Below are 24,563 nucleotides of genomic sequence, written 5' to 3'. Positions count from 1 at the left end.
TTTGATCTTTGTTCCCGTTTTTAAAACTCAAATATTGCATCGTCTTAATCTGGAAAGACTTTTATTAGAAACAAGCAACAGATTCTTTTGCTACCCCCCCCCTTTTGTCCTTTAGTTATCAGTGTATAATATCTTTAAAAATTTACCTAAAATAAGCTGTCAATTTATTAATGAAATCCATCACAGTTTATTTGGATAATCATGCTGCCTGTGGTGTTAAATCTAATGAAATTCAAAATCAAAAAGATCTTTTTTTTTTTATTGGTCAGTTCATAAGAGTAAAGAAAAGACTGAACCAAACCTAACTCAGCATCTTCATAGAAACAGGTAACAACAGATTAGTACAGTCTCTGTCTTAAGGATATCAGTTACTTTGAATGTTTTAACTAGCACAAATAATCATAACTCAAAAGTGGGTATTTCCTATTAAGTAATCTTTAAAGAAGTCTAGGCATTACTAAAACGGAAATATCTGCTAACTACATTCAGGTACTGTGAATTAGATACAATTTCTGAAATGTGTTAAAACCTGTTCAATCTGAGTTAATTGCAGACATTTGAGGCCCATTCTAGTTAACAAGGGAAATCGTTGCTTAATACTTTCACTTTTAATCTCAAACCACTTCTAGTCTAGTCCTGACATACTTAAGAAATCTTTTTGGGACTGATCGTTGAGGAATCCTCTTGCTTTTTTACTGTACGTGAGTCAACATGCTTTTCTTAATATAGCCAATATTTATTTATTTATTTATTTATTTATTTATTTATTTAACTAGAAAGAACTATTTTCCATCTCTGTAACTATGAGGTCTTTCTTACCAGTAGAATGAATACAATGGCAATGCATTTCAAGAATGCATAGACACTAGGGTTTCTCTTCTCTATCCTCCTCCTTGGTAACATAGAGCTCTTAGTACCAAACATTTGAGTGGAAAATTCCCTAAGGCTACCTTTTCTTATGCTAATGTATTTTTTCTTCACTTGCCTCAATTTGCAAAATATTACTGTTAACCCCTTAGGTGTCTTTCTTCCCACAGCCTATGAGAAGCATTCTCATTGTTGTAGCTGGATCACCGAATTGCATAATGTTGCCCATTCTAGACTGGAACTATTGAAGGGAGAAAGGGGCATAAAGGCCTTTGTATGAATGGTGCATTTGAAGTATTCATTTTATATTCAGAGCATGAGTAGAAACAAAACAATTCTTTCTGAAAAATGTCAGTATTTAAGGCATGGATTCTGTGATGCATTTTTTTGTATTAAAATGCAAAAAATGAACAATGCAGAGACCCATACTTAATTTTCTGCTACATTATAAACAGGCTTGAGTTCCAACATAAATTATATCCTGCTATCTCTTTTTTTTAACTGCAGTGTTTTTAAATAATTTGAATTAATACATCACCTTTCAGCAAATAGATTAAACATTGGGTTTTATGAGTTTGTTGACTATGGCCCCAGCATCGCTGTTTTCTGGGCAGTATCCAAATAATGAGCAACATATTCCATCATGTTTCTAATGTGCTTATAATAATATAATTCAAAAATCCATGCAGGCAAGACAATACAGTATATATAAACACTAGTGATACTGGATCCCATTTATTGAGACATTATCCTAGATACTATGATAAGAGCTTAACACACGTATCTCATTTAATCCATTTAACAATACTCTAAGATATTATTATTATTATTATTATTATCCCTACGCTAGGCAGAATTCTAAGATGACCCCCACTATTCTCATCCCTTGGTATATACACCTTCTCCTAGATATTCCACCAAATACTGATCTAATTACTGTTGTGAAGGGATTTTACAGCTGTAATTAAGACCCTAATTCAGTTGAATTTAAGAAAGGGAGATTATCCTCAGTGGACCTTCCTTAATCAGGTGAGCTCTTAAAAGGATCTAGGCTCTTCCTGGCAAAGGGGATTTGAGGTGTGAGAGGCATTTGATATGGGGGAGACTCTCTGTGCTTTTTTTTTTTTTAAAGATTTTATTTATTTATCTGAGAGAGAAAGAGCATGAGAGGGGAGAGGGTCAGAGGGAGAAGCAGATTTCCCACTGAGCAGGGAGCCCAATGTGGGACTTGATCCCGAGACTCCAGGTTCACGACCTGAGCTGAAGGCAGTGGCTTAACCAGCTGAGCCACCCAGGCACTCTGTGTGCTGGTCTTGAAGATGGAGGGGGGCTACATGGTAAGGAATGTGGGCAGCTTCTAGATGCTGAGAAGGGCCCACCACTAAGAGCCAGCAAAGAGGTGGGACCTCAATCCTACAACCACAAGGAACTGAAATCTGCCACAACCACATGAACTCAGAAAAGACAGCAAGCCTCAGATGAGATCACAGCTCCAGCAGACACCTTGATTTCAGCGTTCTGAGATCCAAGCAGAGAACCCAGCCATGTCTTCTGGGACCTCTCACCTACAGAACTGTGAACAAATAAATTGGTGCTATTTTAAGCTGCTAAATTTGTGGTAATTTGCTATGCCCAATAGAAAACTAATACAATCCCCATTGTACAGATGGGAAAACTGAGACATTATAAAAAATAGGCAGCCTAACATGCAAAGGGAGAAAAAGGGGGAAATGAAAAGTTCTTCAACTAGCTACTTTCACTTATAAAGTCACATTCAGTTTTTCACTAAGACCACAAACATAGATTTGCCCTGAAAAGCATTATGAATGTTAGTTGCCCCATTTATTCTCAGAGACAAGGCAAATATCTGTTATTTTCTCCCCATACTTCTCCAAGACAATAAATGTTCTCCTTATTCATTCTCTATTCAAGATACCCAAGGATTTTCTTTTAAAGCAAGACTAGAACTTGTTCTGTTGGGAATCGTTAGGATTTGTGATGAGTAATCATTCTACTATCAGCCCTTTATCCAGAGTGGGTTAATGATCCAGGGTCTGAGATCTGCACAGAGTCAACTATTGGAGCTGCAGAGAAGCTACACAAGAGCTTCCCAAGTCTCTGTGCTCAGGGCACAGTTTCTGAAATAGAATCAAGTATGTGTTTTGCAAGTGTTCTCACCATTGGAGTTTTCTAATATGTTGGCACTGTTGTTAATTCAAAGGTTAAAAAGTGTGCTTCTCCCAAGTTAATTGTCCAATTAGCTTTACAACACAGAATTACACGAGGGGTGGCAGCTCAGGCTGTAAGAACATTACAGTATAACTAAGTCTCAGTAAAAAAAAAAAAAAAAAGGTTGGTAGATAGTTTTCAAATGCCTATGGAATAAGCTAGGAGTACAACAATTCTCAATCTAATGCACACTTAAAACTTCATTTCTTCCCTTCTGCAACTTGGTCTCTGCACAAAGACACTGCATTGAGAAGTGAAGCCATCTCCACGCCCATCTCCCATTACTTATTGATAACCATCTACACCATGCTAAGCAGTAGGGAAGTGGTGTTGATGTTGTCAGTACAAAGTTAAATGAAAGAGATCTCAGACCTTGCTTAAAACCATTTAAAATGTGGCACGTGCACCCCAATGTTTATAGCAGCAATGTTCGCAATAGCCAAACTAGGGAAAGAGCCCTGATGTCCCTTGACAGATGAATGGATAAAGAAGAGGATACACACACACACACACACACACACACATACACACACACAGTGGAATATCACTCAGCCATCAAAAAGAATGAAATCTTGCCATTTGCAACAATACGGATGGAACTAGAGGGTATTATGCTAAGCAGAATAAGTTAGTCAGAGAAAGACAAATACCATATGATTTCACTCGTATGTGGAATTTAAGAAACAAAACAGATGAATATATGGGAAGGGAAGGAAAAATAAAATAAGGTGAAAACAGAGAGGGAGACAAACAATAGAGACTCTTAACTATAGGAAACAAACTGAGGGTTGCTGGAAGGGAGGTAGGTGAGGGGAGGGGGTAATTAGTTGATAGGCATTAAGGAGGGCAGTAATGAGCACTGGGTGTTATATGCAACTGATGAATCACTAAATTCTACCCCTGAAACTGATAATACACTATATGTTATTTAAATTGAATTTAAATTAAAAAACATATGAGTAAATATCCAAATATATAATTTTAATAACATAAAAAAATAAAATGTGGCTGGGCTTGTGCAGTCCAATTGCTGACAGGAGTCACACTAAAAACTTCACAACAACACCAACAACACAGACACTTTGCTATGAGTTCTTCTCCCAACAGCTGAGGGAGCTTACACGGATTCCTAATAACACCTACTTTTAGTTCTGTTTTATTTCTACTCAAGGATGTAGCTGGGACCACATTAGCAGGGACCCTCTATATTTAATGAATCATCTTCACTTTGCTCAGTTAAGATTTCTTGATATCCTAGGTTCAATCCTGGGGAAAAAATAGATTACTCCAGATTGCTAGTCTTGTTTACTATGCATTCTATGCATTTTTGTCAATACCAGCGAAGTACTCTGGGAGTGTTGTACCTGAATAGTAGGGAAAACTATAATCCTAAATTTATAGTAATTTTCGAATTTTTCCCAAAGATCTTCAAAAGCCAAGATAAATGCCAGATTTTTTTTAAAGGGGGGAGGGGCAGAGGGCGAAGAGGAGAGAGAATCCTAAGCAGGCTCCACGCCCAGCGCAGAGAGCAGAGCACAACGCAGGGCTCAATCTCACAACACTGAGGTCATGACCTGAGCCGAAATCAACAGTCAGACGCTTAACCGAATGAACCACCCAGGTGTCCCTGAATGCCAGATTTAGAAAACAGATGTCCTGGTATTTTAGCCACCTATGCTGGGGGTATTAGATCACATGCAAATTTCACAATTCTCTGGAGCTTGGCTATGGAGTTAAACCACAGGTTTACTAGAATCCATTCTAATTTACACAGTCTTTTCTTAGTTTTGTATTTCCCTATCATCATCAAATAATATTTGTTGAAAACTGATGGCATATGCTTAATTACTAACTTTAGGTAGTGTGATTTAAAAAAAAAAAAAAGTGATGTTTACCATTAGACACATACTCAAGATGTTATGTCAAGCCCTGCAAAAGTTAGTAACCACCATGGCATATTTTAAGCCTTCCTTAATTAAGGAATAAAATCACCCCCTAGGCTCTAAATTACAGAGTTTCTTTTCTTTCTTTCTTTTTTTCACATTTCCACATCCTAACAAAAGATTTGAAAATTAAGATGTTTTTTTTTTTCCCAATTTGCCAATGGTCTCTATAAAGTCACCTGACCAAGAGAGAGAAAGCCGTGTTTGCTCAGGGCGTCAGGTCACAGCGGGGCTGGGCTGCCCGGTAAAATGTGGCGTGGCAGTGTCCCTAGCTGCCCACACAGACGCTTCCCGTCCCAAACCCGTTATTCTTCACAGAACTGCTCTGAACACAATACAGAATGCAAAGCAGTGATACATGCCTCCCTTGTTTTCATGGTCTGTTAGAGAATGGAAACTTCAAACATAAAATCTATTTTCCAGAAGTTCAGCCACAAGTAAGATTTTATAAGGAAATTAGTTCCTTCAGTTTATCTGAGGCATCCTAGAAAGCCCCGTTTTGTAAAATGGGGAAAATATAACATCTCTGTATCAGGAGGTTAATGGTGTTAATATATTATTTTGGAGAAGAGGGAGGGTTATTTGGCCTTCCTCACCAGTGTTTCTCCTCCCTCACAGATGGTCAGCATGTGGCACTCCCTTACGGAAGGCTTCCTGTGGCATCAGAAAATGCATGACTTTATTCAGCACTTAAGGATGAAAGGTGCTAATGTAATTATTTTATATTAAACCACAAACTGTTAGGATGCAAATAACTCTAAGAAATATAAAGTGAGAGCTAAACACACGCCCAGCTGGGGAAGAACAGCAGCAATGCAAAGAGGTACCTAATTTTAGAAAAGCTATTTTCTGTTTTGCTTTTATAACTTGGTTGATAAAAGGAGCTTTATTATCTTTTTAAAGTCTTCTATATTGATAATAACATCTGGGGTGCTGTGTGGCTCAGTCAGTTAAGCGTCTGCCTTCGGCTCAGGTCATGATCCCAGAGTCCTGGGATCAAGCCCCACATCGGGCTCCCTGCTCGGCGGGGAGCCTGCTTCTCTCTCTCCCACTCCCCCTGCTTGTGCTTGTTTTCTCTTTCTGTCTGTCAAATAAATAAAATCTTTAAAAAAAATCTGGAGATTAGGAATGTGAAATGCTAGGAATTCTAATGAGACTGTATGGGATTTTCCCAAGTAAACCCAGAGGTAAATAAGAAACACTCAGAAATTCTGAAATATGTGATTGGTGGTCAACATATTGATCGCCTCCACACTGGCAATCCTTTTCCCCAGGTGAATTTGCAGATTTTCTAGGACACTGTTGTGTGAGGGTGGATAGTTTGGAAGAACACACGGGGTTGTGCTGGGACACACGTGTAGAAAAGAAGGGGAGGTTCACTAAGACCTCACTGTCTTCTTTCTTTCCATAATGCTGACGATTGTATTTGATGATATGTTTTGAAGCACTGTAAAGTGCTTATTAAATATAAAATTCAAAAATAACTAGTACCAAGCTATTTCTCACTGTATCAAATATGTGGGTGATAGCTACTCATAATTCATTTTAATAGTGTAAATGAAGTCTCTGGGGTGCCAATGAAGCAGAACGGAAGGCTGGGAGAAAATTGAGAGAACCTTGAGGAAATGATGCACACTCTATAAGAGAAGGCAGTTGGGACTGACCCAAGCCAGACCCTTCCTCACAAAACAATGATCATGCAGACGTGCACGTCACGTGGTGGCTCCAAGTCGAAGGTTCTGACCGTTTTTGATCTTTTCATCTCATACATGCTGTACTCCCACTAAGCCCTTGAATCCAAGCCTGGGTTGAAATCCCAGCTCTACCATTTACTAGTGACACAGCCTCAGACAAGAAACCCACCCATCAACACCTCCAGTTTCCTTAACTGTAAAACAGAAATAATTACAGAAACTTCCTCACACAGTAAATACTCAAGGTCTTTTTACGTTTGCTTTCTCTAAATAAATTCACAGAGAGAAAAATTGTCTAATGAAGCAACTAAACCTGGATTGGTTTATTCATAGCCATCAAGAAACTCAATGTCTCATCAAAAGTCTGTTCAAATATCCCTAAAACCATCACAGGGAAGACCTCTGCATTTCTTTTTTTTTTAATAAAGAAAATTTCTTTTTATTTTATTTATTTATTTGACAGAGAGAGAGCACAAGCAGGGGGAGTGGCAGGCAGAGGGAGAGGGAGAAGCAAGCTCCCTGCTGAGCAGGGGGAGCCCGATGCGGGACTCGATTCCAGGACCCTGGGATCATGACCTCAGCCGAAGGCAGTCCCTTAACCAACCAAGCCACCCAGGCACCCAGACCTCTGCATTTCATAACCCTGGAATTTGTGGCATTTACAAATAAGGCAGAAATTTCAAAGTCTTGAAGATTTTACTTTTTATTATACTATACTGTATCACATAAAAATATATTGATGGGTTCCCATAAAATTCTCTTTATTACTTTCTATAGATTTTCAAGTTGTTATACTACATGACATATTGGTTGTAATATATGTTATGATTAATTGGTTTAATATTGTCTTTGGGATCACACCTAAGAAGAATTAGTCACTGAGTCCTATAACATTGTTTCTGTAGGAAAACCAGATGACTTAAATCATCTGGTCATGAGGTCAGAGTGCAGGACCAGAAAATGGCACCAGGAAGCCAGCTGATACTATTGAGGTTTGGGTTAAAGAGAATGAGGGGGAGGGGAGACATGCCCAGCTAAGAAGGAGTTAGAAACGCCCCTCAGTTTAGCATGGGGTTGAAACCAAAATTGTTTCAATGGTCTTCATATATTCTTTTTTTGGTGGGCAGCAAAGCAAAATTTATTGAGCAATAATAAAGTGATAGTACAAAGCTCCCGAAGAGGGAGAAGTCCTGAGAGGGTTGCCCGGTCTTCATATATTCTTGTAGAAACATCACATATAGTTTGGCAGAGATTAAGTCCATTTTTTAAAAGAAGAAGACGAAGAATGTACTGCTCTTAAATCTGAGATAATAACAAAAGCAATGATCTTTACTGGTTTATATACACACGTACTATGATGACATTGCAGCCCATATAAGCGTGAGTAGGAAATAGCTGAACATAAAAAGATCCAGAAAAGAAACCCGATATTGTGATTTTTACTGACCTCTGTGATGTGGGGACATTTTTCACGTGTCAGTCTGGAAGTTATTATCTTCCTACCAAAATGCCGATGATCTATAAAACCCTTCCTAGTGCCCCAAATAGGAGAGACCATTCCCAGGTAGGAAGCAGCTGCCCTAGGCATTTTGCCAAGAGTCTAATGGAGGTGCCTGAGCATCCTTAGCTGCCAGTCTTATACAAACCTGGAGCGGTGGACTAGAAAGGGTAGCTGCTCAGGCTATAAAAACCCACTAGATGAAGGTTTGTGCTTAAAATCATAGTTCTGAGCAACTGCAGTGAGAGACACTGAGGAGTCTCTGAAGTTAGGCTGAAACAAAGTGCCATCTTCATTGGGGTTGTTATGCACAAGGATGGTGGAGGGATGTAGAAAGGGTGTACTAGAGACAAGGCACCAGAGAAAGAACAGGAAGTATTTTGAGACATCTCCCCAATCCCCTAAGTTACATCAAACTAAGGAATTAACCAGCTCCCTGGTGAGGGGGGGTGTGAGTTAATGCCACGGACTCTCATATATCTTTTGTAATTAAGAGCTCATTTTTACGCATGGAGTGTGTGTGTGTTTGTATCAGCTCAAATGTCAATTCACGCCAAGTCATATGGATCAGAAGTAACTGCCTGAAACACTGGGTTGGTAAGGAATCTAAGTCTGAGGCTAGACTCAAAAACGAATATTGCCTTAAATGGAGAGAGGGAGCCAGGCCAGGGTGCAGAGGGGAAGATCAGGAGCCTTGATGACAAAGTCTAGGCCTTAACCGGTGGATAAATTATAGATGGTTATTCACTAATATGTGCAGTTGACCCTTGGACAACATGTGTTTGAACTGTGCAAGTCTACTTTTATGCAGAACTTTTTTGACAACTACAGTACAGTTCTGTAAATGTATTTTCTCTTCCTTATGATTTTCTTAATAACATTGTCTTTTTTTAGTTTATTTTAAGAATACAGTACATTGTCCATATTCAAAATGTCATAATCATCATCATCAACTGTTTTATATTATCCATAGGCTTCTGGTTGACAGTAGGTATTAGTAATTAAATTTTGGTGGAGTCAAAAGTTATATGCAGATTTTCAGCTGTTGGGTCAGCACGCCTAACCCCTTCATTGTTCAAGGGTCAAATGTACAGTCATTCTCAGTGAATCTTGTCGTTCTCATTATAAAGTTCTGAGTCCAAGGAATCCTATAAGGTATTAAGATTGTGATGAGATAGACACCACTTTGGAAACAATTACTGTCAAAAGCCCAGGACCAAGAAGGTGCACAGAGGATAGGCAATGGCTTTCACAGCTTATGCCAAACAAGACCAGCTTCTGAGTGTGCCATAAGCCAGGGGAGAAAAAATCACTGTGTGGTTCAGACTCTGTCCCCCAGGGGTTGAGAAGAGAGTGCTACCGAACAGAGTAGTGATTTAAAGCCGTCTGGGAAATATGAATGGAAGAAACAGAATAAATTCCTTCCTGGAAGGCTAGCTTGTGGCTGATATCTCTTTTGGATTCACAGCTTGTTTCAAAGTCCAAGGAATAGGCAAACGTGTTCTTAATTTAAAGATAAAGAAGGAAGAGAAGCTATACACACTCAAGATGGGCCGACAGACGCGGGGCGTCTCCCAAGAGAAGCAAAAAGGCAACAAAAGTTATGGACTCTGTTCAAACCAGCCACCTCGCTTGGACTGTAGTCTTCTTGCTGGTGGCCAGTTTTGATATTTCATCAGATTTCTGGTCTTCATCTTTCTTGCTTACATGGACTAGGACACAGTTTAAGTACCTGAGCATCTGTTCCATTAAATGATCCCGAGTAACATTAAGTACAACAGCCATGGTACTAAGAGCTGACACGTGGATGTCAACCACGTGCCAGGCATCAGACCTCATGTGCTCCTTGTGGTCTCATATTTAATCCTCACCACATAACAAAAATAATATTAAATGCATAGAGTGCTTGATATGTGCCAGGCATGGTTCCCAGCCCTCTACAACTGTTAACTTGCTTACTGTTTACAACAGCCCTGCAAGGTAAATACTAAGACTCATCATGAAGAAACCAAAGAACAGAGGTTACGGAACTTGCCCAAGGCCACTCACTGCAAGTAGGTGGGCAGAACCAGTATAGGAATTCGGTGATCTTGTGACGTGGGCACTGTACGCACTGTCATGTGGAACAGAAGCGAGCAGAGACCCAGAGAGGTGAACTCTCTCGCTTAGGGTCACAGAGCAAAACCTAACTCAGAGTCAGGATTTGAATCCGGCTCTGTCTGACCTCAGAGACTGAGCCCCCAAGCACTCTCTCCCCCTGCCATACGTTGTGCACAAAAAGGTTTTTTCTTTTGTTAACCTTTACCGTATGACGCTGTACTATATTGCCTTAAACATTTGAGGAAATCCAATTATTTCATGATTGGTACATGCTCAATTTTCAGATAATGCAAAAGCCTGCCTGGAAAAAAAAGTCTGAATTCTCAGATTTTACTTCTAAAATCACCTGGGCTCTCTTTTGTTTCAGAGGAGACTGGGCTCATGCCTCCATACACATCACCCAAAGGAACCAAGACAAGGTTTCTAAGAACCCTTTGGCTAATTACCCTGACTTATTTGATACAAAGGCATTATCAACACAGTGCATTTTAAAGATCTGGAACTCTCTATTTCGGCTTGTGGATGATGTCCAGTACAGGCTTCTTTTATACCACCCACTCAGAATGCAGTGCTAGGATGGGGGAAGAATGTGTGAATGTCGCAGCATAAATGTGAATCTGAATGCATTCCAAAGCCAAACACAAATGCTTTTGGATTATGCGTGGCTTCCTTCTCTTCACACCTCTCCTCTCATGTATTGAAGGGATGAAAAGGGAATCATAGCAAGTCCATTTATTCACACATTTTTCTGCAAAACTCAAATCCCATTACTTCTCAATGACAAATTAAGAACATGACATTTCTTAGGGAAGCATACTCAGAAAGGATTCAAATCAGAAACAATATGCTATGAAGAGCGTATTTAAGAGAAATACCTTGATCTGAAAGCCAGTCTGAAGCCTTGTTTGGTTGATAAAATCATACTCTGGTATTCCCCAACCAACTTCACCCACATACTCATATTTATATTTTGCTGGTAAGCTTCTGTTTGGGGCAGGCCTCCATAAATATCTGAGATCTCCAGTCTTTTCCAATGCTGGGCGTTTTTCTCCTATATAGGAAGTGTGCTGATGAACTTTAGTTAGATGATCTTTTATATAATCTGGGCCTTAAAAAGACAGAAAGAAAGACTTTTAAAAAACTCTACACTTGGGGCACCCGGGTGGCTTAGTCGGTTAAGTGTCTGACTCTTGATCTCAGCTGAGGTCTTGATCTCAGGGTCCTGAGTTCGAGCCCCACACTGGGCTCCATGCTGGGCGTGGAGCCTACTTAAAAAACAAAAACAAGGGCGCCTGGGTGGCTCAGTTGGTTAAGCGACTGCCTTCGGCTCAGGTCATGATCCTGGAGTCCCAGGATCAAGTCCCGCATCGGGCTCCCTGCCGGCAGGGAGTCTGCTTCTCCCTCTGACCCTCCTCCCTCTCATGCTCTCTGTCTCTCATTCTCTCTCTCAAATAAATAAATAAAATCTTTAAAAAAAACAAAAACAAAACCAAAAACAACTCTACACTTTATTCTGAAATGCTGTTGTCTTTTAAATGGTGAAACTAGTAATAGCTAATGATTATATGGCATTGACCAGGTTCTAGGTGCTATTGTAAGCCTTTTAGATATATTAGTTCAGTTAATCCTTATAACCATGAGATACGTAATATTGTTTTCTCCAGTTTATAGGTGGGGAAATGAGGCACAGAAAGACTGGTTACTCTTCTAGAGTCACGTTACCAGACCAGCTGTCTCACAGGTTGGGCTCTTAATTGTCCCCCACTCTACTGCTCTGTTTAGAACCAACTTAATACAGACATGTCTTAGATACTAAAAACCCTCACTCGTGCCACACTTGTCGGATGTGGGCTTTCAGACATTGGGGTGTTTGATGTAGACAGATAAAATCCTGAAATGAGAATTAGGAAATTTCCCAAATGTATCAAAGCAACTGGAAAATGGAGACTCTCAGATGAGAAGGACAGCTTATAACAGATGATGACCAAAGGCAGGAGTATTTAATAAATATCAGTATTTTAAATGTAAGACAATGAACAAAAAGGAATCCATGAATTGTGGAAGTGGGTAAAACAAACAAACAGAGGAGAAGGTCTGGGAAAGGATCACTGAAATAAACCTGGTATTGAAAGGTGAGGATGTGAAAGGTAAAGGGGAGCAAAGATCTATGGGAAGAATGGTACTGGTTTAAAGTAGAAAGTGAGCTGCTGGCCAGGAAGAGTCTCAGAAGTCCCAGAACCAGCATAGCTGCCAGACTGTATGGCCAGGTTAGGGATGCAAAGAAGAAACTTCATTCTCATTACCAGAAGTTGACCAGAGACATTGGAGGCAGAAGCTGTGCTGCGGTCGTGATGTCACCTGAGTCCCTCCTGGCGCTGGAGCTCCTTTCACCCCGCTCTCCACCCAGGGAGCTCAGCGTTTGCAGAGCACACAGATGGGCCAGGGCTTTGACCAGGTACACCAGCACAATGGTCAATGTGCTAACAAGTCCATGCTTAGAAAAGTCGTCTAAGCTTTCCCAGGAAGTGGGGGACATAAGAAATTGCTCTTCAGACATATGATTTGGGCAGATGTTTTCACAGCTTCCTAATCATCATCACTCCCCATGATGCACTGAGTATTCACTGTGGCTAATTTCCCTTGATGAATACATTGGGGCTTCCATTTTATTCATGTCAGGTTTTCCCTCAGGTATAATGACTTTGGTAAAGAAGAGAATGGCCAGAGCATGAAAAACTGGGTTTTTTTTTCCCTCAGTGTGACAGGGGTTGAAGTCTTACCTACAAAATTCCTGTCATAAGGAATTTTTGCAGGGTCCTCTGTACGCAATGAAATACCGAAGAACTGTGGTTAGTCTTGTTGAAATTTCAGCGTATGTGCAGGCCAGTGTTTTCCCAAATGTTTCATCAAATGCTGCTCCCATGAGTGTACCATGAAGATATATATGTGGGAGGCAGGGGTGCTTTATAGTCAAAAACACATCTGGGAACACAGCTTGCTACCTTTGCCTTTTAGATATTCACAGCATATGAAAGCATATTAAAAGCTCTGAGAATTCCTATGGTAAATAAACCTGTTTACAATTAGGTAACTCAGTGTTTCCCAAACTTGTTTAAACATGCATCTTTCCTCCCCACTGGGTCCTTTTACACATTCTGCAGATACCAATGGATTTGGGGAAATACGGAGCCTCTGTGTAATGTTTCAGTTATCACTAAAATTTTGTCATCACCACATGCTACTACAGATGCAAGAGAAGATATATATCTGTAGTTAGTTCCTTAGTCACTCTGTGGACTGCAATTCATTTTTAAAAAGAGCCACGACTTGACAGCAGAATCAAAAGCACTTAGTAGCTGAAGGTACACATACTCTGCAAACCAAGAGTATGTTTAAGGGGCGATGGGATGGGCAGGGGCCTCCAATCAGGGTTCTCTGTGGCTTTAGTCAAGTCACTGGATTTTTCTAAACTCCTGTCTCATCTGTGCTTTAGAAATAGTGTGACGCAATATTCATGGCATAGGAGATTCCTGGGAAGACCCTGCCCCAGGCACATAATGGACTCAGGCATCTGCCTTAAGAGACAGAGGCAGCTAGACGCCATAGCGCAAGCCAGGCCCCACGTTCACAGCAGATGCCCCGGAGCCAGCCCAGTGTTTACCAGACCCAGACCTCCACACAGCACGGCCCACCCAGCAACACACAGAAAGGTGCTTTCCCTAATGAGACCGCTCCCCAGGTGTTTGGTTTTAAGTGAGCCATTTTTGCTCTTCCAAACCTCATCCTCCAGATCCTAGACTCTATGCTGGCTCTGATTTGTGTTGAAATTCTAGATTTACAGTTAAGGATGTGGTTTTTGAATCTAAACTACCGTAGGTTCAAATCCTGGCTTTGTCTTAGGCTGGCTTTGTGACCCAGGAAAAGTTATTCAGCCTCTGAGTTTTCGGCTCTTTATCTATAAAATGAGCCTGGTGATGCCTACCTATCTTGTGGCCATGTTGAATGGAGAGGAGAGAATCAATTTTAAAGAAGTGCTTAGGTGAGAATGTGGCATATAATATATAGTTATTATTATTGTTAGCGTATTTTCCTCTTTTTTGTTTGTTTTTTATTTTTATTTGATGTTTTGTCTTACCTATTGCATTTTTAAAAAACGTATTTTCAGAGCTTTCACTGATAATGATTTATTCCTTATTATGAACTTCAGATCCTTTCCTGAGGGAAAGGATCTAGATCAAGGGTTGGCAAACTTTCTAATAAAGGACCAGAAATGGTCCATATCATCTCTCTCTCAACTACTCAACTCTCCCATTGTAGGGCAAAAGCGGCTGTCAACAACATGTAAACAAATGAATGTGACTATGTGCCAATAAAGCTTTATTTATGGACATTGAAATTGTAATTTCATGGAATTTTCGCATGTAACAAAATATTATTCTTCTTTTGCTTTTTCCCTATTTGAAAATGTAAAAGCCATTCTTTTTTCACCAACCCTACAAAAACAGGTGGCAGGACAAATTTGAACCAGGAGCCATAGTTGGTTGACCTCTGCTCTAGATGGTAGGAAGATGGTGGACACTAAGGAAGCAGATTGCCACAAAGGCTGAAAAGAGCACAGACAGGACAATCTGGGAGGTTTTCCAACAAGCTTCATCTGCTGCCAACCTTTGAGAAGGACCCAGCTATGGCATGTATCAGTAGAAAAAGAGAAAATTCCATCTCTTTCTTTCTTTCTTTCTTTCTTTCTTTCTTTCTTTCTTTCTTCCTTCCTTCCTTCCTTCTTTCTTTCTTTCTTTTTTTTAGAATTTATTCATTTATTTGAGAGAGAGAGACAGAGAGAACATGAGTAGGGGGAGGGGCAGAGGGCAAAGCAGTCTCCCTTCTAAGTGGGGAGACCGACGTGGGGCTTGATTCCAGGAACCCAAGATGACGACCAGAGTCGAAGACGCCCAACTGACTGAGCCACCCAGGCGCCCTGCAAATGTCTCTTTCTGACCTCTTTACATTTGTGGTGTTTCACTTAATAATCAACTCATTCATTCATTTATTCTTTCACTTATTTATTTATTCAATAAGTATTTATTGATCTATATGTCAGGCACTGTTCTGCATGCTGGAGATAGAGCAGTGAGCAAAGCAAGCACCCTGCCTTCATGGAGCTTACATTTCCTTTAAGAGGCAGGCAATAAAAGTAAACAGTCTTTCATTAGCTTTCATTTGACTTTATCATAATAACCTCCTAACTAGTCTTGGCTGGTTTCTATCCTGTCCAATCCATTCTCCACACAGCTGCCTTTATAAAGGGAACTAAAACTCAGTTAAAATAAATACCTCCTCTCCTGAAAAAACATGAAATGGTTTTCTACAGTGCTCATAATTTTTTCCATCCAGATTTCTTAGGATGGCTGATTAGTGTCTTCATAATCTGACCCTAGCCTACTTATTGATTTTTACCTTCCCTCACTTTTTCTCATTATCAAAATTCATCTTTTAAGGCTTATTGTGAGTGATGCTTTTCTAGAAAATGCCCCTAATCCCCCAAGTCAAAATTAGATACTCCCATGCTACCTTAACAGTAGTTTCTTTTAATTTCACTTTCCTTTTTATATCACATTTATTGGATCTGCTCTATTTTTAAGCTCCTAGAGGGTAAAGGCTAGATCTTATTTATGTCTATAAACTTTTTAAAAAGATTCTTTTTTTTTAAAATATTTTATTTATTTATTTGAGACAGAGAGAATGAGAGAGAGAGAGCACATGAGAGGGGGGAGGGTCAGAGGCAGAAGCAGGCCCCCTGCCGAGCAGGGAGCCCGATGCGGGACTCGATCCAGGGACTCCAGGATCATGACCTGAGCCGAAGGCAGTCGCTTAACCAACTGAGCCACCCAGGCGCCCTAAAAAGATTCTTTAATTGAAATATATTTGATATATAACTGTGTAAATTTAAAGTGTACAACATGTTGACTTGATACATATATTGTAATATGATTGCCATTACTGTGATAATTAGCACATCTATCCTGTCACATAATTATAATTTATTTTTAATGCTTGGAATAATTAATATCTAGTTTCTTGGCAGGTTAGATGAAAATAATACACTATTACTATCTGTATTTTCTATGCTGTGCATTAGATCTCTAGGATTTATTTACTACTCTTTGCAAGTTTGTACCCTTAAACATCTCTCCTGGTCCCCCAGTCTCCAGGCCCTGGTAACCACCATTTTACTCTATATTTTTACGAGTTTGGCTTTTTTCGATTCCATGTATAAGTGTATCATATCGTACTTGTCTTTCTCTGTTTGACTTATTTCACTTAGCATGATGTCGTCAAATTCCATCCATATTGTTGCAGATGGCAAGATAGCCTTCTTTCTCATGGCTTTTTAATATTCCATTGCCTATATGTATTACCTCTGTAAACTCTTAATTGCCAGCACAATGCTTTGAACAAAGGTGGTCCTCAAGAAATATGTGTCGAATGCTGAAGTGAGTTGTTAGTTGAATAAATGAATTTGAAAATTCCATTGAAAGGGGTGCCTGCGGGCCACCTGGGTGGCTCAGTCGGTTAAGCTTCTGCCTTCAGCTCAGGTCATGATCTCAGAGTCCTGGGATCGAGTCCCACATTGGGCTCCTTGCTCAGCAGGGAGCCTGGTTCTTCCTCTGCCTGCCGCCTCCCCTGCTTGTGTGCTCTCTCTCTCTGACAAATAAATAAATAAAAATTTTTTTAAAAAAAGGGGTTGCCTGGCTGGCTCAGTCTGAAAAGTGTGCAACTCTTGATCTCAGGGTCATGAGTTCGAGCCCTATGTCGGGTGTAGAGATTACTTAAGATAAATCAATAAATTTAAACAGAAATCCATCATAAGACAGGAAACATATAAACTCATACTGAAAGAGAAGTAAGCACTTCTTTAAGTATCTAAAGAGCAATCTACTTTCCAGATCTGCCTTAAATCCTCCTATTTTGGATTTAATGATATGACATTTAAGGGTAAGTTCAGAGGAAAAACTGCTTTCACAACATTTATTTTTAATAGAGACAGAGAGAAGGATGAGAGCTCATAGTAATATTACTTCATTTTATAATATTGCCTCATGAAGCCAATTCTCCACTTCAGTGACCAAAATGAAACATTCCAAGGAAATAAATTGAAAGGAATCAAGTGGAACATGGAAATGAGTGTTTTAATAAGTATATTTGGAAATTTGTTGACAATATGGGCATAAATTTGCCATTACAGATGCGCTGTGCAGAACAGCTGGGCTTACTGGGAGACTCAAGGCAAGACAGAGGTCAGAGGTGACCGTGGGAATGCGAAACTATGAAATGAACGCTAATGGATACATCTTCCATATGCATGTGGGGGGAAGAAGAGAGGAGACGATGCTAGAAATTCATTTTTGCAAGCTAATATGAATAGGACTCTCGAATGCCAACAGTTACCACAGAATGGACCCATGGACTGGAAAAATTTTAAGGACTTCATTTAAATCCCATTGGTGCAATTACGCAGTGGGTCTAACCATTAAACGAACTGAAAGATTAAGTTTGTCAGATTTCTGAAAAAGCCAAATAAAAATCAGGCAGAAACATCCTTGCTCCGTACATCTGTTCTTCTCTCAAACAATAAACCTCCTGTGGATAATCTGAAAACACGAGGGGCAGCCTCCGATAGACCCAAACGGCCTCTAATAAATTCATGGGATTATTGTGTCAGTAAGGTACCTTATATGATAATTACATATGAAAGTATAAATTGGAGTTTAGAGTTATAAAGAAATGGAGATTTCACTTGATACTTACGCACAATTCAGCCAATGGTTGAACATGAATGTATTCATGTTCAATGAATATGAATTGATGGTACCCTACTGTGTGCCTGGAGCTGGGTCAGGGTGAACAAAGATTAATAAGACATGACCTCTGTCTTTCGGCTTTTTCATATACTATAGACTGAATGACTGTGTCCCCCTCCAAGTTCCTATGTGAACTCCTAAGGCCCAATGTGATGATGGAATTTGGGCCAATGGGGGGTGATTAGGTCTTGAGGGTAGAGCTCTCATGAATGGGTTTAGTGCCCTCATGAAAGAGACCCCAGGGCACTCTCTCACCCCGTCTGCCATTTGAGGTTATAGCAACAAACACGACCATCTTTGAACCAGGAAGTGGGTGCTCATCAGCCACTGAATCTACTCTCACCAGGTGCCTTGATCTTGGACTTCCCAGCCTCCAGCACCGCGAGAGATAAATTTCTGTTGTGAATAAATCACCCAAGGAGATGATATTCTATTATAGTAGCTCCAAACAGACAAAGACACCATACAACCTAAACAAGACTATATTCATCTCCGCTAGGAAACATTGCTCTCATGACAGACATTGTTATTCATTGAAACTTTAAAGTATAGTTTGATCTATGTTTCATGTGCCTGCTTAGGTTTCCAGCCGTTTCATGAGTGTGTGTCTTGTCTCTCTGCTTGTCAAGTCAGCCCTTGTTAGTTCCTTTTAGAGACACTAACGGTCTTCTGTTTGCTTTGTGACTTCCACAGCATTCTGAGCAGGGCAATGACACTAAGCAAGCACTTGGTAATATTTCTTGAAAGAATGACTACTTTATCATTAAAGCTGCTGATAATAATCCCAAGCTGTAAAATTCTGTATTTTTCCTGGTGAGTGCAGAAAGAAGGCAAGATCCAAAGTTTTGCAAACATCCCTAGACTTTTACTTGGAAGATAAAACCGACAGACTTATCCTGACAAAACTTTGCAACCAGGTGATTCTCTACAGGTTCATCTCACCTGAAGGGGAAATATAAGTAGATAATGATAAATAGGTTGCATTGTTCCTTTTTGGTTTTTGTCTTGGAAATTTTCCTAGTATAAACATGAATGAAATAGCCAATTGTATTACAAAGAACTTCTTACCATTCATGGAAACGGGCTCTAGATGTCCCATTGAAAAAGGATATTTAAAAGATTTATGTATTTAGCACTAATAAAAACTCATTACGAGTACTGTAAATAACAGGGAATCCATGGCAAATGGATTAAATAATAAGGAAAATTATTATGTCATATAATAAGATCTTCTGTGGTATGAAGATTCTGTGGTTGCTTAATTCAGTAGCTCAGTGATGTCTTCAGAAACAGAGTCTTTCCATCTGTGTGCCTTCAGGCAAAGCTCCCCTTGAGGTTCAAAAGAGGCTGTCAGTTCCGGGGGTCAAATGCAGATACCATAATGCCGGGGGGGGGGGGGGGGGGGGGGGGGGGGTTGTCAGTGGAGAAGCCTTTCCTAGAAAACCCCAGATGAGTTGCTCTCTCATTTTATTGGCCAAGATTGAGTCATTCCTTTCTTCTGAAAACCAAGCACTGGTAAGAGGATTGAGATTTCAGTGACTGGCTTGAATGAGTCAGGGTTCAACCCTGAGTCATGGGAGGTGAATGGAGACACCCAAACAAAATGGAGGTGCTCTAAAAGGAAGAGGGTGCGTTGACCTCTGAGTTATCTGCTACAAAGCATATAGGGAAATGTTCCTCATAGAAAAAAAAAAAATCACACACACACAATGTAACTTTTTCCTGCTTTGAAATCTACTTTTAAGGCTGCATCAATTATTTGAAGTCACTACTTCAACCTCCTTTGGTTTTTGATCATGATCTCCAATCATTATAATCTGTTTTGGTGTTTTGCTCTCCTACATGAGGATATAGCTTTATATTGAAATGATACAAAGAAATGGAGGCAAGGCAGGGGCTCCATCAGAACTCATCTTCTCAAAATGCAAGGGAGAGAGAGCAGTTGTTGGAGTTCCTCTCTATTTAAACATTTTTTTTAAAGATTTTATTTATTTATTTATTTACGAGAGAGAGAGAGAGAGAGAGAGAGAGAGAGAGAGAAGGACAAGCAGACTCCCCCTGAGCGTGGAGCCTGACACGGGGCTCGATCCCAGGACCCTGAGATCATGACCTGAACTGAAATCAAGAGTCAGGTGCTCAACGGCCTGAGGCACCCAGGCGCCCCTCTGTTTAAACCCTTTGAGAGAGAGCAGAGGTCTGCAAGCTTTTCTGTAAAAGACAGCGAGTAAATGTTTTCGGCCTGTGGGGGATACCATATCAGTCACCACTCCTCAACCTTGCCCCAGCAACACAAAATCAGCCATAGACAATATGTAAACTATTGTGTGCCTACATTCCAATGAAACTTGGTTTATGGGCCCTGAAGTTAAAATTGTATGTCATCTCACATGTCACAAAATATTCTTCTTTTAATTTTTTCCAACCACTTACAAAGTTAGAGACCATTTTTGGCTTCATAAAAGCAGGTGTCAAACCAGATTTGGTCCACAGGCTGTAGTTAACTAACCCCTGATCTAGAGTGTGTCTCATATTTGCCTTTTATTTTACATAGGAAGCTACCATTAGGTAGGAAGCTGTCATTCATATTCTAGATAGGAAGCTTCTGTGCTGATTACTTCACAGTGAAAGTAAGTACTTAAAAAAAAAGCATTTCATTTAAATACATTATTTTGCATGAAAGCGTTCACTTTTTATTTGTATAATAGGTCCCAGTGGAGACCATAGCTTAATTCTATTTTGCTGATGTTAATTTGGTCTCATTTCATTTCTGACTTTGTGATCTTGATTTTGTTATTATTAGGATTGCCTAAGTGACCAGTGAGGAGATGCAAATATAGTTAACTTGCCAGTGCAAATAAAAAATAGAAAAAATGGGGTGGGATACTAAATTCTACAGATAGATTGGAAATAACATCAGCTAAGAATTACACTGGTTTTACCACACTGGGAAGAGCTGAGAGAGTATACATTGCTCCATTAGTGCTCTGAGTAATGCTGATAATTTCCACCTAATCCAAAGAGAAGAGCATAACTAACACTGGACTGGATAGAAACAGCTACTCCAGTTACGGTGCTATGAATTATAAAACGTGCCATTGACTTAATACCAGGTTTGCTTCAAAGGAGAAAAGAAAAGAAATTTACCACTTTAAAATGTAGACAGTGATAGTAAGGCACATCACAATTACAGACAAGTTAAAATGTAATTTATTAAAATAACACTTTTTAGCGTAGGTGAAATATAGCAATTTCCTTCTCTATTCCCTCGATAAACAGTATATCAGGAAAGGATTGTCTATTTCTGGATGCCAGCAAGTGAATTCAATTTAGACCAGGGCAATTTAGACTAGTAAGTGGTATTTCTCACCTTGTCAATTATATAATAAACAAGTACAGGGTGCCTGGCTGGCTCAGTTGGTAGAGCATGTGACTCTTGATCTTGGGGTCATGAGTTCCAGCCCCACACTGGGTGTAGAGATGACTTTTAAAAAAGTAGAAATGCCTAAAGGTATGCTATAAGAAAAAACATATGAAACCTACTATTTGAATTATTGAGAAATATTTAACTGTAAAAACCAAGAAAGCAGTAATCAACACATAGATACTCTTTATATTTCTTGTACCTTTTTTGTTACACGTTTAACCCTTTCTACTTGGACCCCTGGGGGACTGGTTGTGCTCTCAGATAGTTAAAAGGATTGAAATAAAATGACTGCTTACTTATTCCTAGAATAGATTTCACTATGCTGCAGTGCTTTGCTTTGGAAATGGATTTGTGAACAGGTGAACTATTAGACTCACAAAGCCACATGAGAGCAGAGATTTACAAATTATAAATTAATTTAAATTTTCTTATCACTCCATATCTGAATATCCTTACTTTGGGATCTGTTTTCCACCCCTGTGAGCAAACATTTCCTCTAGAATCCACTTGCCATAATAGAAAGAGCACTTGGACAAGGAGAATAGCAACTGGGATTTTGGTTTTAGCCTCGCTGCCATTGGCTGAGTGAACTTGGGAAAGTCATTTTGTCTTCCTTGGTTAACCTCAATTTCTTCTTCTTTTTTTTTTTTTTCCAACAACTTTATTGAAGTATCACTGAAATACAATAAACTGCATATATTTAAAGTGTACAATTTGTTAAGTTTTATATGTACACAGGTAACAGGTTTGCCAGATAAATATAGGATACCCAGTCAAATTTGTATCTCAGGTAGACAATGAATAATTTTTTTAGTGTAAGTATGTTCCAAACATTGTGTGGTACATATACTAAAAACAGATTCTTTATCTGAAGTTAAGTTTAATTGGACATCCTATATTTTTACTTGCTAAATCTGGCAACCCTAGTCATGAAATATCCACCACGATCAAGATAAAGAACATATCCATCACCCCCAAGAGTTTCATCATGCCCCTTTGCAAATCCTTTTTCTCACTCCCTACCCTTTACCCATACCCCAAGCAACCACTTATCTGCTTTCTGTTACTATAATTAATTTGCATTTTTTACAATATTATGTAAATGGCATCAATACAGTATGTACTCTCTTTTGTCTGGCTTCTTACACCAAGCATAATTATTTTGAGATCGTCTTTATTATGACGTGTACCAACAGTTTATTCCTTTTTATTGCTGAGCTGTATCTTACTGTATGGTAGGCAACAGTTTATCCATTTTCCTGCCGATGGACTTTGAGGTTGTTTTCAGTGTGTAACTGTTACAAATAAGCTGCTATGAACATTTGTGTACAGATCTTTGTATGGAAATGTGCTTTCATTTCTCTTAGGTAAATACCTAAGAGTGGAATAGCTGGATCATATGGTGGGTGCATTAACTTGTTAAGAAACTGCTAAATTGGTTTCCAAAGGTTGTATCATTTTACATTTCTACCCGCATGGTATGAGAATTCTATTTTCTCCACATCCATGAAATACTTGGTAGAGTTGGTCTTAATTTTGGCCGTTCTAATAGGTATGTAGTGGTGTCTCATTGCAGTTTTATCTTGCATTTCTCTAATGATTGATGAAGTTGAGCATCTTGTGCTTATTTGCCATCTATATGTCTCCTTGGATGAATTATCTGAATCTTTTGCCCATTCTTTAATTGCATTGTTTTCTTAGTGAGAGTTTGAGAGTTATTTATATATTCTGGATACAAGTCTTTTATCAATATATATTTTGCAAATATGTTCTTCTAGTCTGTCCTTGTATTTTTATCCTCTTAAGTGTCTTATGGAGAGTAATTTTGATACAGACCATTTTATAAATGTTCTTTTATGGATCGCACTTTAGATGTTGAATCTAAAATATCTTTGTCTACCCCAAGGTCACAAATCTTATCTCCCATGTCTTCTTTTAGATGTTTTATAATTTTAGGTTTTCATGTGGGCTATGATCTATTTCAAGTTGATTTTTTTTTTTTGTAGTTTTATGGTTTTATTAACACAAATATGACGTGCACAACAAGTTGTCTATTCATTTTCTTCGCTGCGCAGCCTGGCGTTGGGATTGGTGACTCTGATTGCCAGCTGGGCTGCTCTTTCCACAATAGCTTTGCGGTTCTTGGAGGAGACATTGTGAGCAATCTCTGCACAGTAAGATTTGTTGCACATCAGCAGCACTTCAAGCTCCTTGACGTTGTGGACTAGGAACTTCCGGAAGCCACTTGGCAACATGTGCTTTGTTTTCTTGTTGCTCCCATAACCAATGTTGGGCATCAAGATCTGGCCCTTGAATCTTCTGAGCACCCTATTGTCAATGCCTCTGGGTTTCCGCCAGTTGCGCTTAATTTTGACATAGCGGTCTGACTGGTGCCGGATGAACTTCTTGGTCCTCTTTTTAACGATCTTGGGCTTCACCAGAGGTCTGAGGGCAGCCATGATGCCTTCAGGAAAGAGGCAGAGATGGTGTCAAGCAGTCCTGGAAGGAGGCTTTCCTGCTCAGGGCTTGAACATTGTTGCAGAGTGTCTTCCAATCACCAGCTACTGAGCAAACTGGGAATGGAATGGGTACCTCTGCCAGGCTTGCTTTCCCTCCCGACTCCGAAGCTGGCAGAATACTAACCACTCTCCAGACGCGATCCTGAGAGGTCATCAAGTTGATTTTTATATGTGATGTGAGATACGGTTTGGAAAGTTCAAATTTTTTTGTGTATGGATATTTAGTTGATCCAGTACCATGTTTAAAAGATTGCCCTTTCTCTGCTGAATTGCCTTTCTCCTTTTTTTTAGTTTTATATATATATATATATATATATATATATATATATACATATATATATGTATATGTCTCCCTAACTATATACATCACTAAATGCACGCCCGCATGCGTACGCACACACACACACACACACACAGTGGTAGTGTACTG

The 24,563-nt window shown here is 39.5% G+C and overlaps 2 protein-coding genes and 1 non-coding gene across 3 annotated transcripts in view; all 3 read right to left on the bottom strand.

Moving 5' to 3' along the window:
• The window catches only part of C2H4orf45 (chromosome 2 C4orf45 homolog), a 52,763-nt gene extending 33,498 nt beyond the window's left edge, over positions 1-19,265 (bottom strand). The window contains exons 1-2 of the mRNA XM_021698740.2: positions 19,259-19,265; positions 11,207-11,439 (exon numbers count right to left, since the gene is read on the bottom strand). Coding sequence (XP_021554415.2) covers positions 11,207-11,439; positions 19,259-19,265 — 240 coding nt within the window. The remainder of the gene's footprint in view (positions 1-11,206; positions 11,440-19,258) is intronic.
• A 4,338-nt stretch (positions 19,266-23,603) lies between these two features.
• On the bottom strand, positions 23,604-24,280 carry LOC110588369 (60S ribosomal protein L32-like). Its single transcript, XM_044912587.1, has one exon. It carries the CDS (start codon positions 24,071-24,073, stop codon positions 23,666-23,668), a length of 408 nt encoding a protein of 135 aa, XP_044768522.1. The 5' UTR covers positions 24,074-24,280; the 3' UTR covers positions 23,604-23,665.
• Positions 24,146-24,285, bottom strand: LOC123324243. Its single transcript, XR_006539723.1, has one exon. It is a non-coding gene; the product is annotated as a small nucleolar RNA SNORA7 (small nucleolar RNA).
• Positions 24,286-24,563: the final 278 nt, after the last annotated feature.

This window comes from Neomonachus schauinslandi, chromosome 2 (assembly GCF_002201575.2).
Source record: "Neomonachus schauinslandi chromosome 2, ASM220157v2, whole genome shotgun sequence".
In the NCBI taxonomy this organism is placed as follows: domain Eukaryota; kingdom Metazoa; phylum Chordata; class Mammalia; order Carnivora; family Phocidae; genus Neomonachus; species Neomonachus schauinslandi.
The sequence above is the reverse complement of the archived record's forward strand: the minus strand, read 5'-3'. Positions and strand labels throughout refer to the sequence as shown.